Genomic DNA, 15,235 nt, shown 5'->3' on the forward strand with positions numbered 1-15,235 from the left:
TTGCAGTCAAATTGAAATGTTAAAACAACAATATTGTTTTAACATTGTGCAAGTTTAATTCAAGCTAAATTTGAGGTAGTTTGCTGCACAATTCTGCCTGAACAAAATACAACAGCACATTGTACCACCCTGCTACTCAGACAGGAGACAGTTCTATGAAGTGCATAAAGATCAAATTTTTAGACATTACAATGATACCATTAAAATAGAACATTCTTTAGAGCTGTTTGAAAACATTTAAGAATCCAGCATTTCATATCCCACAAAGCTGCAGAAGGATTAGTCTTATATTTCATTTCGTTCATGGGTTAAGAATTTTAAAATCTGAAAGCAGTAGTGATAAAAAAGACAGCATATTCCACAGGAGAGGAAAAAAGTTACTAGTACCCCTAGTGTGTTTATTGCAGTCACAATATTTGATTTTCCACAATGCTTTACAAAATCAGTAATTATTCTTCAGATTGTGTTTCAGGCATTCTCTTGCAGCAGATGTCATTCATAATGTATTTTCTAAAAAAATAAAACAAAAAAAAAGTAAAACTTTTGAGATTATCAAGAAAATAAATCAACAGTGTTATATTGGTCTATTTTGTGGCATAAGCAGAACTGGACAGCATCTGAATAGTCTTTACATTAACATTTTAATTAATTTCAGCAATTTGTGTGATCTGTAGCACAGGGCTAAATATACTAAGTGTGAAGACACTATCTAAAAGTGTGGTCTGCTCCATTGACATAGTCAGGGGTTAAAACAATATGGAAGTGAAAAGGTGTTTGTGGACAACACTGCTGTACAACACTGGTGATGGGTCTAGACTAACTATTATTAAGTACTAAATATTATTAAAAACAAGGAAAATAACTTGGGAGCAGGGATGCTTTTTGTAATGCCGAACACATTGAAAACATTTTTCAAAAAAATTAAAAACAATGACTAGCCATTCCCGTAGAGGTATCATCCACAAACCCTCATCCACAACTGATGTAAAAACACTTACTTTTCAGCTAATTTCTTTGATATCTGCTCCAAAGATTGTCCCTTTGTCTCTGGTATAAACACAAAGACAAATACCAGAAGTGCAAAACTCATGACTGCATAGATGAAGAGCACATAAGGAAGACCAATTTTCTCTGAAAGATAAAAGACAATAATATGTTTAAAAAAATGAATATGAATAATGAGTTCAATGATATTAAAAGCATTTCTACAGAAAGCAACATGGAAATCAAATAAGTTGTTTTTCTTTAACTCTAATGTTTAACAAAACTACAAAATTAATGATAAAACACCCTTTTAATACAGTAATCCATTTTGAGAAAATAACAAAAAATGCTTTGTTTTTATTTAAGTGCCCTCAGTAATTAAAATGTACATCTGTTTTCTCACAGTTTGAAATGACCAATTTTAATGTCACCTCCACCCTGCAACCTATGTACTAACAGTACTGTAGATCACCAGGTGACCTTGATTCCTGCTGTCTAGCCCAATTCCCTCTTCTCATCCGGAGAATCTAAGCAGTTGATGCAGCCAAGCAGCTCAACCCTGGAGGCAAGAGTTGAACCTGCTCAATACCTGACCTCATGGCGTTTGACTGGCAGCGGTCAATGCAGCGCTCCCCATGGACCTCCAGCCAAGATCGGCAACTTTTCTTTTTTTAGTAAGAGCTGATTATTTACTTTACTTACTTAAGTTGTTAAACAGAGAAGATTTTTCAGCAGAAATCGAAATGCAAAAAACGTCTTACCTATGACAGTCAGAAATGTCATTGAGACGAGAAGGTTGACTGCCCAGCTCACGGCTACAACCACTGACATAGCCCTGCCTCGGATACCCAATGGGAAAATCTCACTCAGAACCAGCCACACCACTTGTTAAAACAAAAGTAAATGCCGTAATGTAATATATAAATACACCAACACACGTACGTACATTTTCAAGGTTTCAACTTTAAAGGTAATTGAGAATACAGGTAAAGCTTGATTTTCTTTTAGAGCAGTTGCATATGGACAAACAACATTTTCCACTAGCACTAAAATTATTTTAAAATGTATAAAGCATGTGTATGTTTACCATTTTCTGAATGTTGACATGTTTTTAATTATTACAAAGAATTACACATTTAGTAGACTATAATAAATTACATTTTTATTCATTTAAACTATTATTATCAATGCCTAGTATTACATTTTACATAACCACAAGCTTCACAATAATGAAAGTTAATAGTAGATTAAAAGTAAATCTTACTTGGCCCAAGACTTATGGAAAATGCAGCTATGTAAACCAGCAGACATGCCAGAGACAGCCATTTCAAAGTACCTGGCACTCTATCAATCCCTTTGGTCAGCCAAAGAGCTTTAGAATCCTTCACAGGAGTATCTTTAAGTGTTTCGTTCAATAAATCTCCTGAGGTCAATTTCCTTTTGCTTGGTGTAGTTAAGTTCGTCGTAGATTTTAGTCCAGATAAAGCTTGTGAAGCCATTTCTAAGAAATGTGTTCCATCAATTGGAAAGTCACCAGTTGCATTGTTTATCCAGTGAGTCTGGTTTATATCAGTGTGTCTTACACAGACGCTGGTGAGGCCTGTAGGAATTCTGAGGCTTACTATTCCCATTGTGGTTAGTGACACTGCCATGACAGCAGATCCAATCAACAGAAAGGTCCTGCTTCCCAATCTATCCACAAAGAGCACTGCTGGAATTGTGCTTGCCACTTTCACTGCCCCGATCCCTGTAGAGGCCAGGGTTGCTGCGTTATTACTGTGAAAACCAACAGATTTTAAAATGGTGGATGCATAATATAAAATATTGGGCTGACCTGTTGCTTGGTGGAAGATAACTAAGATAACCCCTATCAGCAATCTGGTTCTCATGTTGTCCTTTGAACTGAACAAGTCCCAAAAGCTGTACTGCTGTTCCTCCTTCAGTGATGCCGTGATGCTGTTGAGTTCCTCGTTGATATCAGTGGATGCCCTTAGTTTTGTCAATACATAACTAGCTGATTCATTTTCACCTTTCTTGATCAAAAATCGAGGGCTTACTGGCAGAAAAAACATGGCAGCAGCCTGAAGAAATGCTGGTGGGATCACAAGGCCGAACATGTATTTCCAGCCATTGGAAACAGTGGCAAAAACATAGTTGAAAGCATAGGCTAGAAGAACACCAAAAACAATCATGAGTTCATTGAGAGAAACCAGCAGACCCCTTCTGTTTTGTGGTGCAATCTCTGCTAAATAGAGACATGTGGAAATACATGAGAGTGATATGGCAATTCCCACCAAAATGCGACCTATAATAAGTACTGTATATGACATTACGCATATCAAAACTATGCTTCCTATGAGAATTAGAAAAGAGGTTCCTATTATAACAATCCTTCTTCCATATTTGTCTATTATAAATCCTCCAAAGAGGGAGGATAACAGGGCCCCAAATAACAAAGAGCTAACAACCATTTCCTGCTTCTGACATGTGAAAGCTAATGTATCCTGTAGCTGGAGAAGAGCCCCAGATATTACTGCCATTTCATAGCCAACCAGAAGTCCACTAAGAGCGGCAACTGCAGAGGCCAGCAGGATGAAAGCTGCACATTCTGGAAAACAAAAACAGAAAATGTTTAAAAGTAATTAAAAACTTTTTATTAGTAGTGTCTTCCATGATCTACACCATTTGTTTTCCCATGCATAAAATGGTTAATTATTACAACATGGTTTGTCATTCATAACTATTAAACACTTTGAAGACACTGATAAAGACTGCTAGTCGAAGTACTGTATCAAAAAGCCTGTCATGGCCAATTTGACTCCAGTGGCAAATTTGTCCAGGCAAATCACATGTAACGCTAAATAACGTGGATCATCTGGTAAAGTGTATTATACAATAATCTTAAAGAAAGTGCCTTATTATTTAAGTCCAATTGTGTACCTTAATTAAAACACATGTTGTATATTTTCATCTGTTAAGACCTTATGGACCATATTTTCAAAGTGTTTACACCAAAACGAGAACCAAACAACTATGTTTTATATTTTAAGTCCTCTTAAGCACTCTCAAGGTGTTTTGTTTTTCTTTTTGTAACATTAACATGATTTTTTCTCGTTTAAAAAATAGGATATAATTAAAGAATGGAGGAAATGCTTTGAAAATACGGACATTTTACAATTACATAAAGCTTTATAACATAATATATAAACCTTATAAAAATATGAACTATGAATCACATCATTAATATTAATGGTAGTAGTAATATGAATAATAATACTTGTAACTGAACCCCATCTGAACTGGTATTTCTGAATACTTTGATTACAAAGAGAAAGCCTGGTCTTTTCTCAGTATATTACGATGGCTGCAGATATTATCAAGTTGGTCGTAAAGAATGGAAGATGGTTTAAGTTGAATTGGTGGTACACTAGCCTGTTTCTAAAATCAATGCTCATACCTATTATTATCATTGGTCAGTGATCCCCCTATTAGCCTGATGAAGATCTTTTGGTTCTTAAAAATCTGGCAGTACACAAGGTTGCCTCTTTTGTATGCCATGCTTTAAGACTATCTTCAACTTCCTGGGTCATTTCACCTGTAGTGAAAATGGCTATATCCCTTCAGCCTTCTTTTTCTGTCAGTTACCAACCAGCTGTTTCCACTAATAACTGACATACTTTGCAGCTAGTTAGATGCTTTGACCCTGAAGATAATGTTAGGGTGAAATAACCAAGGAAGCAAACACAGTAACAGACTTCCTGGAAGGCAACACAGGCAAACTGAAACCTTTCGTTAACCTAGTTTATTTCTTTGATTGGAAGTGCATGACAGGTGAGCTGTATACAATTATTTAATTGTTGCAGGTCACGTACATCACTTCCTGTCTCAACGACTAGATAAGGGGTACTCAAAAGAAACAAATGGAAGCATAATTTGTTGTTATGGAAACTACTTGCATACAGGGAGACGGCTCTCCCACCAGCGAGCAGCAGCCAAATGGAAATAAAAAATAATGGAAATATCTATTTTGTGTATAATTTGTAAACTTAATTTAAAATTGTGCATTTTGTCAGCCAGAACGTACATTTATTTAGAACTCCACATATAAAATTCTTATTTATGATTATCTGGCGTGTGGGTAAAAATTGGACAGCATGGATGAAAAAAAAGTGTAAAAAAGAAAAAAAAAACCTTAAACCCCATTAGTCATTTACCCTCATTCATTCGGGTGGATATTTTGCCACGACTTCCTATATACACTCTTTTAATGTGCATTTGCATTTTTTTGGTGCAAAAGAAAAAAATACAATTGAAAAAAAAAATATATATATATATATATAAATATTTATAACACGGCTTGGAAAAATAACAACCTCTGATTGGTTAAACAGCATCACATGACCGTGCGTATATATATAGCGTATAGCACAATATGAGCCACTTCACACTGAATAAATCACTACGCACCACTAGATTCTAAATTCCATGACAAACTGACATTTTATTTGTTATTAGTTACAAAACCACAGCCAAAAATGAGTGGCATTTGACTTATTTCCTTTAATAGATTTGGGGATGAAACTCATAACTGGTACAACACCAACTTTCTGAGTGAAGACAGCAGTCCATCTGAAAAAAATAAATAAATAAAATAAGTGCACCAGCAAGAGTAGGCACATAACATGAGGAACAGCTAAATGAAATAGAAGAAAACAAAACAAAGATTGAAAAACACACACAAAAAAACTACAGCATGGGCTGGTTAATGTACTTAAAGACACTCATTTTATGGAAATAAGTCCAAAAAAATCTCAATAACATTAAGGGAATTTTATGCCAGTGCAAGAAGTTCAACTGGGGACCAGTATTCAGTCTCCAGTTTTATAACGCTGAGCTGGACTAAATACATATTTTTACAGTAGAAGTTTACCATCTCTGCTGACAGCAAGTTTAAAACCAGCAATAATGTATTCCTGTCAGTCAAGAAAACTCTTAGAAAAGCAGGTAAAGACAAGGCCAGACACCCCCCCCCCCCCCCCCCCCCAATTACCGGCCTGGATTTGAAGTGTCTGCGGGAAACTGAGGTACTGATTGGTGTGTTAAGTCTGGTTCGATCATCAACTTAATCTGGTACGTCTTGGACGTGAGGGTGTCCGACAACTAACAAAAACATATTTTGAGATGAAAACGTACGAGAATATGTGTGCCTCGCATATAACGAGTTAACAAACTCACTTCAAGATCTGGCTTCAGTCTCCATAGCAGCTGCTCTCCTTACTTCCTTAGTGTCATTTGAAACTCTGCCCATCATCACAGCTTGTGCTCAGTCCTGTAATTTCTGGTGAGATGGCACTTTCAATGCAGAAATTCAGAATAAATGAACATGTGCAATTTATTTTTCTTCCCACAAATGACAGGTAGCCGTGTTATAAGCGGTATAAACCACTTCGGGCCGTATGGTTCCGATGATATATACCACTTCTGGTGCTTATCACCACCCCAGACGTGGGAACCGCACAGCCCGTCGTGGTTTATTCCTTACATATATATATATATATATATATATATATATATATATATATATATATATATATTTTTAATATTACAATACAAGGTACAGAGCTGTGATCCTAATTTGTGCAGCTACTCAAACCCAAAAGGATGTAAGCTCCAAGCTCCAAGTAAGTGCCTATCTCTGACATCTGCTGCACCAGAGCCTGGTGATTTTCAACCATACGACTCTGGTGATCGGTTAGGTTTTGCACAACAACCAACTGATGCCCTTGTTGGTCCTTCATGGCATTCAGTATCTTGATGATGTAATCTTGCCCACTATTTACCTCCCTCTGTGCATTTCCCACACAAACAAAAGAAATAGTCACAAGACGCACTGCTCGTTAAGATATTAACATTATTTCATAAATCAACATAATTTCAGAGATCACATTAGCACAATTATTTAATAACAAAATAAAAATGCCTAAATCAGTGCTGCATACTGATTTGTTCACTAACACTGAAGTTATCATTTAAGAACTCCCCCCCAGTCTCTTTGTGTGTTCAATTCAAACTTACTGCAATCAGACCATGTGATCTACAGCAAAAAAATAAATCACTAGTTTATATGCAGCGTTATATTTGAAATATATTCATGTCCTGAAACAAGAACCAAAAGGTTCTCAGCACAATAAAAGGGGGACCAGTAACAATGTTAATAAAGCTAATAAAAAGCTAACAGAAAACTGACTTTAGTTTCTTTTTGCACTGGTTGCTGATTGAGGTGCTCTGTCTTTGGTGAGACTAACAAAGCACTAGGGGAAAGAGTGGAAATTTAATTTTAAAAAGCAGTCTTGTGACCAGGATTACTATAGAACGAATTAACAAGATTACACTCACTAAGGATTTCCTGTAAGCGGTGGAGGGTTTAGATAAAATACAATGCTATTTTTGTTTCAATGGCGTGGCTTTTGTGAAAAAAATAATGTGGTAAATTACCAACTATATAGCGCCTACAGAGAAAGAATCAATGGTCTTACTATCATGCATCATGTGTAATTAGGGTCCTCATTCAAAATGTGGAACCTTATTCACTGAAAATGTGGACACTTATTCACTGAAAATGTGGACACTTATTCACTGAAAATGTGGACACTTATTCACAGTGAACAGGGTAACTTCCTTGTACCTGCTCTTTGTGTTTATCATAGACACCTTCCCCCTGTATACCTTTCGGATTGCATACGGGTATAAATTGTTGATTTTATGAAAATATTTACAATCAATTCTGAGGACCTGTTGTAATGGAACTGTACTAATAACAATAAAACATATGCCAATACCAATCTCGGAGCCAGTAGAAGACACTTTATCATAGGTAGTGTAGGGGTATGTACCTGTTGTTCAAATTCAACATAGCACCAGTGAATAGAACTGTTTTATGAAGAAGTTATAACAGTTTTTTTTCATTATGGCGAGCAGCATTCCCTCTAAGGCTAAACTGCATGCATTTTTTGCAATAACTGGCAAAAGCCTTCGCACTCAGTTTACTAACTGTCGCAAGCTATTATCATAAATATCAACCTTAAATCATAACTCCACCATCTCGAGGTAAACCTATCATTTATTTCCCTTTTAAAAAAAACATTGTGGCCATTTCAGAACATCATCTCAAGCATTTTGAAACGAGGTAAAAATTTGTGGTAAAAATGTAATCAAAATATTAATTTAGCGTTGAAAATACACATTTAAATGTATCATATAGTAACTGAAGAAGACATACCATGTGCATTTTTTTTGCAAGTTGAGTTTATTTATCATGTGACATCACTCACGTGTCTGCTGAAACTCAACATGCACCAACAAAGAAAAAAATGCAGTGTTTCCGTAAAAGACAGGGCTAAAAAAAATATATAATAATCTGATTATCTGTATGAGTTTTGCTGTCATTCCACTGATCATGTAGGAGTCAATACCGTTAAAAGATCATATTGCCAGCTGTGGTGTAATCGACCCAGAAAAGCACCGGTACTTTCCTCAATAGGCAGAACCTTGACTTAAGACTTAAGAATCTTTAACGTTTTTTTTATGAAAACTGTACTGTGCTCAGGCAGGGCTTTCCAGAAGTAAGCCAAATGAATTGCTAGTTTAAATATTGTTTAGTTTATTTCTTTACATGCTTCCTGCCTTTAATAACACTGTAATTAGCAATATTAATCCATGGCCGTTTCTTAATTACATTATATTATCTGACGATGAAGAAACGAGCTCAAAGCTATTTTTCTAGCTATGCGTTCAACGGAAATGTATCGCTTTACTGAAGGGATGTAGTCACTACCCTACACACCGTTTGTTTCATAAAGGCATTCTGTCTGGAGACACACCTCTTGTTATTTGCTAAATTTAACAAGGTAGAATCAGCAAAGAAACAATTGGGTGGATTAATTATGCGTTTACATTAAAGAGGCGATATTTAAATTACAATCGGGTGACACACAACACTGATCCTGTGTAGTTTACAGTATGCCTTTTTTTATCAGTGTTTCATATTTTATCCTGGTTATTGTAATGCCTGTAAAACTTAATTTGTGCAGTACTCTACATAGGATTGCACTCACATGACAGTGTTGGAGCCACAATAAATGTCTTGTTTAAATTTAAAGCAAATCGTATAATTGTTGAGATACTTGTGTTGGAATATTGTTTCAAAATTGTATAATGCAACAAAAATAATATATTAAAAGGGTTCATGCGTGGCCGAAGGTTTTTCACAGATAATTTACGCTTTCTCAGTCAAAGCGGCAAGTTTCTCAGTATCTAAAAAGCTTAGCGGGAACGCTGATGGCGAGTGGGTCTGATACAGATATTTATATTTGTTTATCCTTTAGGCTGCTGGGTTTTTTCATACATAAGCCAATGACTGCTGACATTTTTAGCAGAAAACACAACGTAAACAACGGATGGGTGGAGATTTGCATCAATTACTTTGTTAGATTACTGTGATGAAGTCCTCGGGCTGTACACCTATCCAATCAAACAAGAGCTCTGCTGATAAAAATTATTAATGGCAGTATCAGCTGCAAAACTTTGCAACAAAGATTCTTGTTGAGCACATTAGGGTTGATTCATAAACTGTTTTCACATGTTCATTCGTGCCCTAAGATTTAATACAGGACATGACGTCAAATCAGTGTAGGGCTGAAATAGTTCATTTCTACTGGGCACCTCCTGTAATGGAACTTTATTGAGAGAATCTTACCACTTGCTTCCAGACAGTGTGAACTTTAAATACAATGAAAGGGAGTATTCCATATCAATAATATGACCAGAAGTTTAAAAAAAAAAAAAAAAAAAAAAAAAGGTTTATTTTTTGGTTTATCACTTGTTTTACATAAAATTGCATATAGACACTAAGCTGTTACTTATAGATGTAGGGAAGCAGTACATAATAGTGGCAACAATATGTAGTTCAAATACCAGCTTTACAGTGTTTCTGTGAAAGCAATAAAATACAACACATACCATACAATACAATACAATGACGCGTAACACTGTACAGAACTAGTTTTTAAATATATAAGATGTTTATATAATGTGTGTACCCAGGCTGATATGATTCAACCAATACAAGCAGTAACTTCAGAGTGTCAAAGTGAAATTGAAATCAAACACACCATGTAACCACGGAAGTCGCAGCCTAAGTTCTTAGTCTAATGGTTAAACCATTCTCTGTACTGATGCCTTTCAGTTGCAATTTAAACACATACATAGGTTTCAGCAGGCAGGACAATTGGCCAAGCCAGCCTAACTAATAGTTAATTTTACTGTAATACAACAGTGTATTTTTTTTTGTTTTTGTTTTTTGTTTTTTTCATATTAATCCCTGCCGTAGTGTCATAGGAAAATATTGAATATCTACCTTTCTCACTGTTGATGTTCCCAGATTGATCAGTAGACTGGCCAAGCACCTGAAGTTTTTCAACTGTCTGGCACTCATAGTTCTGCTTTACAGAACTGACATCAGGTTCCATAGTGTGTCTTATTTTCAGGTTAGAAAACAGCTGTATTTGAGAATGGGTCCTTAAAGAAGAAAATATTTATGGTATTACATGATATTCCCATCAAGAAAACAAGACTTTGTACTACAGTATGCAGTGTAACCACACAAGCAATTTGGTATACCGCTATCTTTTTCTACATAACTGTCTCTGCTGCACCCTACTGAGTGTTTGGAACTATCTTAAGTCATGCAACTGACTGCTCTTTTTAGCCTATCACAGGAAGCAGTCATATCTTTTCAGGAAGTATATTGTATTCTTCCTATTTACAGCTTTCATCAATTGCTTATTATAAAGCTGATCATTTTCTTTTTGGTGTTTTAATTAACCAATTGTCATCTGAAGTTTTTAGTGTTACAGTGCTCTGTATATCCAGATCTATTTCAGAAGTATTAAACTGAACAACATAACAGTATCAAACCAAATTGTTATTGCAGGGTGTGTTGCTGTTAGGGGTTGAAATTGGTAATGAAGCAAGGTGTCACTATTAATGTGTATCCACATAACCTAAGTTACAAACATGGGTGTGTGAGGTACTTCATGGATCTGAAACCCAGGATTAAAAAGAAAGTCTAGTTACAATTTGCATTAAGCCTTGAGCTTCATTTTCATTTAAATTTTGGACATTCTACATCCCAAAACACACAGTTTGATTAGCACCATGCATGCTGTGGTCAATTGCATTAAAAGGTTTCTTTTTGTGTTTGTTTTGTTTTTGTTTTTGAGCTTGTGCTGCAAAAAAGCAACTTATTACATTGTATGTAAGATAGATAAGGGATAATGTGTGATACACAAATATTATAGTAGATGTTTTATGCAAACCTTTCCATTTTGAGTCCGACCTACCTTTTTTTTTTTTTTTTTTGTCCAACCTACATGTTTCTGCAGTGAGGATATTTTTTTGTTTTTTCTTTTCTTTTCTTTTACAAAACTTTTGCTTCCCCGGTTACTTTTGGTAAATCAGCTTAAAATGGTAAGGTTTACAGTATAAGCTAATTAGACTGCACACAGGTAATTTCTGATCCCTGGCTATTTTCTGTCACGTTCTTTACTAGCTTACTTCCCTCTCATTACATAAACTGTGTTTACACCGCTGTCTTTACATTGACTAGGAGTTAATATACATATGTCACTTCATTTTACTTGAAATATTTTACTGAAATGTTTACCCATTAGAGTGCCTACATAACAACTTAAATTTGCATGGTAATTTTGCAGTGTTACGATGTTACCCAAACCTTAAACTTTTACGATGGTAGCCCTTTATAAGGGTGATCTCAATAGTTTAGGTATCCTAAGAATAAAGTTGCAACGTTATAAAAAAAAAAAAAAAAAAACGGCTTAAAAAAAGGCCAAATAACAGAATGCATTTAAGTTAAATAAACAGTTGTTGAATATAATAATCATAATCGTTTGAGGTTTTCTAGTACATTTCTATTAAAGTCCACAACATGTAGAATTCTTTCATTTTAGTTATGAAATAAAGTTGTTTTTTTTAGTCACTTTTGATATATAATTTTATTGCAGTCTTAAATCCCAGCAATTGGGGGAAAAAAACTCTATACACTTCGTATTTAATTAATTATTATAGTACATTTTGTTTCCTTACCTTCTTGCACAACGTCACTCTTATCGTCGATGTTGTTGCCAAGCCACGGTTTTAACTGTGTTTTTGGAAGCAGGCTGATGATTCCTTGTTTTTACATCTAGACCCCGAGACTCCGCCCAATCAACTTCAACCACAATGCCGACTGCATTACTGCGGTGCGTGCGAACAGTTTACATTCAGTATGCTGCATATTTACATTATGCATATTTACATTAGCAAGTAAAATCAACACCTCGACTTTTTTTTAAGTGATTAGGAATGCGGGCTTCATAACATGCTGTAGGCACAGTACAGTAGTTGTATTTATTTATTTGCTCAACAAACATAACAATATATATATATATAATCTCAACAATATGTAGGGCAGCAGTGGTTAGGGCTCTGGACTCTTGACTGGAGGGTCGTGGGTTCAATCCCCAGTCAAGGACACTGCTGTTGTACCCTTGAGCAAGGTACTTTACCTAGATTGCTCCAGTAAAAACCCAACTGTATAAATGGGTAATTGTATGTAAAAATATTGTGATATCTTGTAACAATTGTAAGTCGCCCTGGATAAGGACGTCTGCTAAGAAATAAATAATAATAATAATAATAATATAATTATTCTTAGCAGACACCCTTATCCAGGGCAACTTACAATTGTTACAAGATATCAGATTATTTTTACATACAAGTACCCATTTATACCCACAACCCTCCGGTCAAGAGTCCAAAGCCCTAACCACTACTCCACACTACAAACAAACATGAGGAATCCATTACCTCCAAATACAATTCCTAAATATAAACAGAAATAAAAAGGCAATGCCAGGGGTACCATTACTTTTCTTTTTTTTTTTTTTTTAATAAGGTAAAGTTTTTAATCACATATGTAATCTTCTGTTTCATGCCTTGGAGGCTGTGTGGACCAGGAGGTCCCTGGTTCAAATCCCGGCTCACTCACTGACTGTGTGACCCTGAGCAAGTCATTTAACCTCCTTGTGCTCCGTCTTTCGGGGAAGACGTTGTTGTAAGTGACTCTGCAGCTGATGCATAGTTGACACACCCTTCTCTGTAAACCGCCTTGGATAAAGGTGTCTGCTAAATAAACAAATACTACTACTACTACTACTACTACTACTAATAATAATAATAATAATAATAATAATAATATCATGCGCCTTTGAAAAATAAAACTAATTATCAACACCATGAAATCTCATTTATTTACCAAACATTCTCAGTAAATAATGCTGCATATCTTTATTTGTATAATCACTTTGTATAAGCACATTGATAAAACAGATGAAGTACAGTTTCTCTTTCAGTATTACTGAATACACAATTATAATCTATGTCAATTTTAAACTTAGCCAAAACACTTTTAGTAGGGTAGATCCTATGAACAGTTTTATAAGATTACTTATTTAGCCTTATTGGTGAGACAATACCTATAGGGTTCTTCCAAACTTTCTTCCAATTTGGATAACTAAATATTGAACTTGCAGAAGGAATTGTAGCTCCACTACATAGAGCTGTTATGTGCGTATTGTCACATTGATGATGCAGTATGTGCACATTGCCTAAACAGATGTTGTTTTAAAGTTCAAAAAAGCCTGTATGAAAAATTATTTTAGAACTAAAGGAGTTCCTCTGGGAATTGCATCAAAGACTATAGCAAACTCCTTGGCAGTAACTGGAATTTTGAAAGTTTTTTGAAATGTTGATTAATTTAACAGTTGTCCATCATCATTAAGTAATTGACTCACCAACAAAATGTTATTATCATATCATCTTTGGAAACACAGTACAGTAATTTGATGGTTTTAAGATGAATATGTTGGTTAATACAGGGTAAAGAACTGTTTAAGCTGTTCCAAGAAAAATAAAAACAGTGAGTGGTAGATCCCTTTACCATACTATCCTTATGTCAATCGACTGTTTTACTTGTTATACCTATATATTTATTCCTGGCCTATTGCCGTATATGTAATGTAAAGACACTGACAACAAGCTTTAAAATACAGATTTAATTATAATTTTCATGTCAACTGTTTATGGCGCATGCACCCTGTGAATGAAGGATTTGAGAAGGTAATCTTCAGAACTGTTTGCCTGTATTTGCATACTATGCATGCCATATACTGTGCATGTTATTCATGGAGACTGCTGCCTGGTTGGCTGTCGAAGGATTAACCTACTACACAAATTCGTGTCTCCCATCACCTGCTGTATGCATGTGTGAAATTTCATCACTATTTGTCAAGCCTTTATTTCGGCTGCAGTGCCTTACTCACTTTAGACTTGCTATACATGTGTGCCATTTTTTTCTGTTTGTCTCAAAGCATTCAGAACCTGACTAAACCAGTTTTAGTTTAGGCTTTAGCTACTTTCAAGAACCCAGGGCTGTTAGACATGCTTGTGGCCACACCTTTAAAAAAAAAAAAAATTATAAAATAAAACATGCAAATATTTTTCATTCTATTTCTCTTTTCACTTTTTACAATTAACCATTTTGTGTGTGAAATGGGGTGGAGTAATTACTCTAAATATTTCTTGTGATTTCTTAATTATGTTTTTTTGGAATGTTGAGTGTGAATTATAGCATAGATTTATTATAAAAATTCCCAAGCATGTTTTGCTGAGAACATTTTTACATTGGAAACTATGTTGTGTTTCTGAAAGGAGAATCCACCCACTAATCATATACGTAATCAAGCTGTCTGTTTAAATAGCCCTCTCGTCTACGCCGCATTGTCATTTCTTTGTTTGGTCCCCCTCCTCCCCTGTCTCCACCTTGCAGCGTGCTTTGTCTAAGGGGAAGGTGGCCCAGAGTGCCACTTGTCCTGCCCGCTGGCATTGTTTATCATTGTTTGGCCAGCCTATAGTGGCGGCTATCGAGCGCCAATGGACAATGCCATGTGGCAAATTATATTACGTTTCATTATGGGCATGGTCATTTGCCAAATAAAGAATTGTTCATTTTAAATTTTGAATGGATGTCTCCTTTCTGAAACCTTATTAAATTAAGTCTGAAGTAGGTTTTAAGCTATCATAAGTGTGTTATATTCTGTAGTTGTATAGATGCTTTCTTTTTAGAACTATACAT

At 35.3% G+C, this 15,235-nt stretch overlaps 1 protein-coding gene across 4 annotated transcripts; it reads right to left on the reverse strand.

The window, feature by feature from the left end:
* Positions 1–366: 366 nt before the first annotated feature.
* Positions 367–12,266, reverse strand: slc2a12 (solute carrier family 2 member 12). 4 transcript variants are annotated; one of them, XM_034017659.3, is made up of 7 exons: positions 12,133–12,212; positions 10,400–10,560; positions 2,819–3,592; positions 2,249–2,731; positions 1,746–1,868; positions 999–1,131; positions 367–510 (listed from the first exon to the last, which is right to left on the reverse strand). In XM_034017659.3, coding segments are annotated over exons 1-7 (1,737 nt in total). In that variant the 5' UTR covers positions 12,135–12,212; the 3' UTR covers positions 367–449. The 4 variants fall into 4 exon arrangements, with proteins under 4 accessions (XP_033873550.3, XP_033873548.3, XP_033873549.2 ...); XM_034017657.3 differs by having other exon boundaries at positions 2,249–3,592; positions 12,148–12,266; XM_034017658.2 differs by having other exon boundaries at positions 2,321–3,592; positions 12,133–12,214.
* Positions 12,267–15,235: the final 2,969 nt, after the last annotated feature.

Source organism: Acipenser ruthenus, chromosome 6 (assembly GCF_902713425.1).
Source record: "Acipenser ruthenus chromosome 6, fAciRut3.2 maternal haplotype, whole genome shotgun sequence".
Classification (NCBI taxonomy): Eukaryota; Metazoa; Chordata; class Actinopteri; order Acipenseriformes; family Acipenseridae; genus Acipenser; species Acipenser ruthenus.

What these genes read in the sequence shown, in the direction of transcription:
- slc2a12 (XM_034017656.3), bottom strand. An exon ending in GAACATCAACAGTGAGAAAG is followed by an intron (nt 3,593 to 10,399) that starts GTAGATATTCAA and finishes TTTGTTTTCCAG; the next exon opens with AATGTGCAGCTTTCATCCTG. An exon ending in GACATTTCTGACTGTCATAG is followed by an intron (nt 1,132 to 1,745) that starts GTAAGACGTTTT and finishes TTTATCTTTCAG; the next exon opens with AGAAAATTGGTCTTCCTTAT.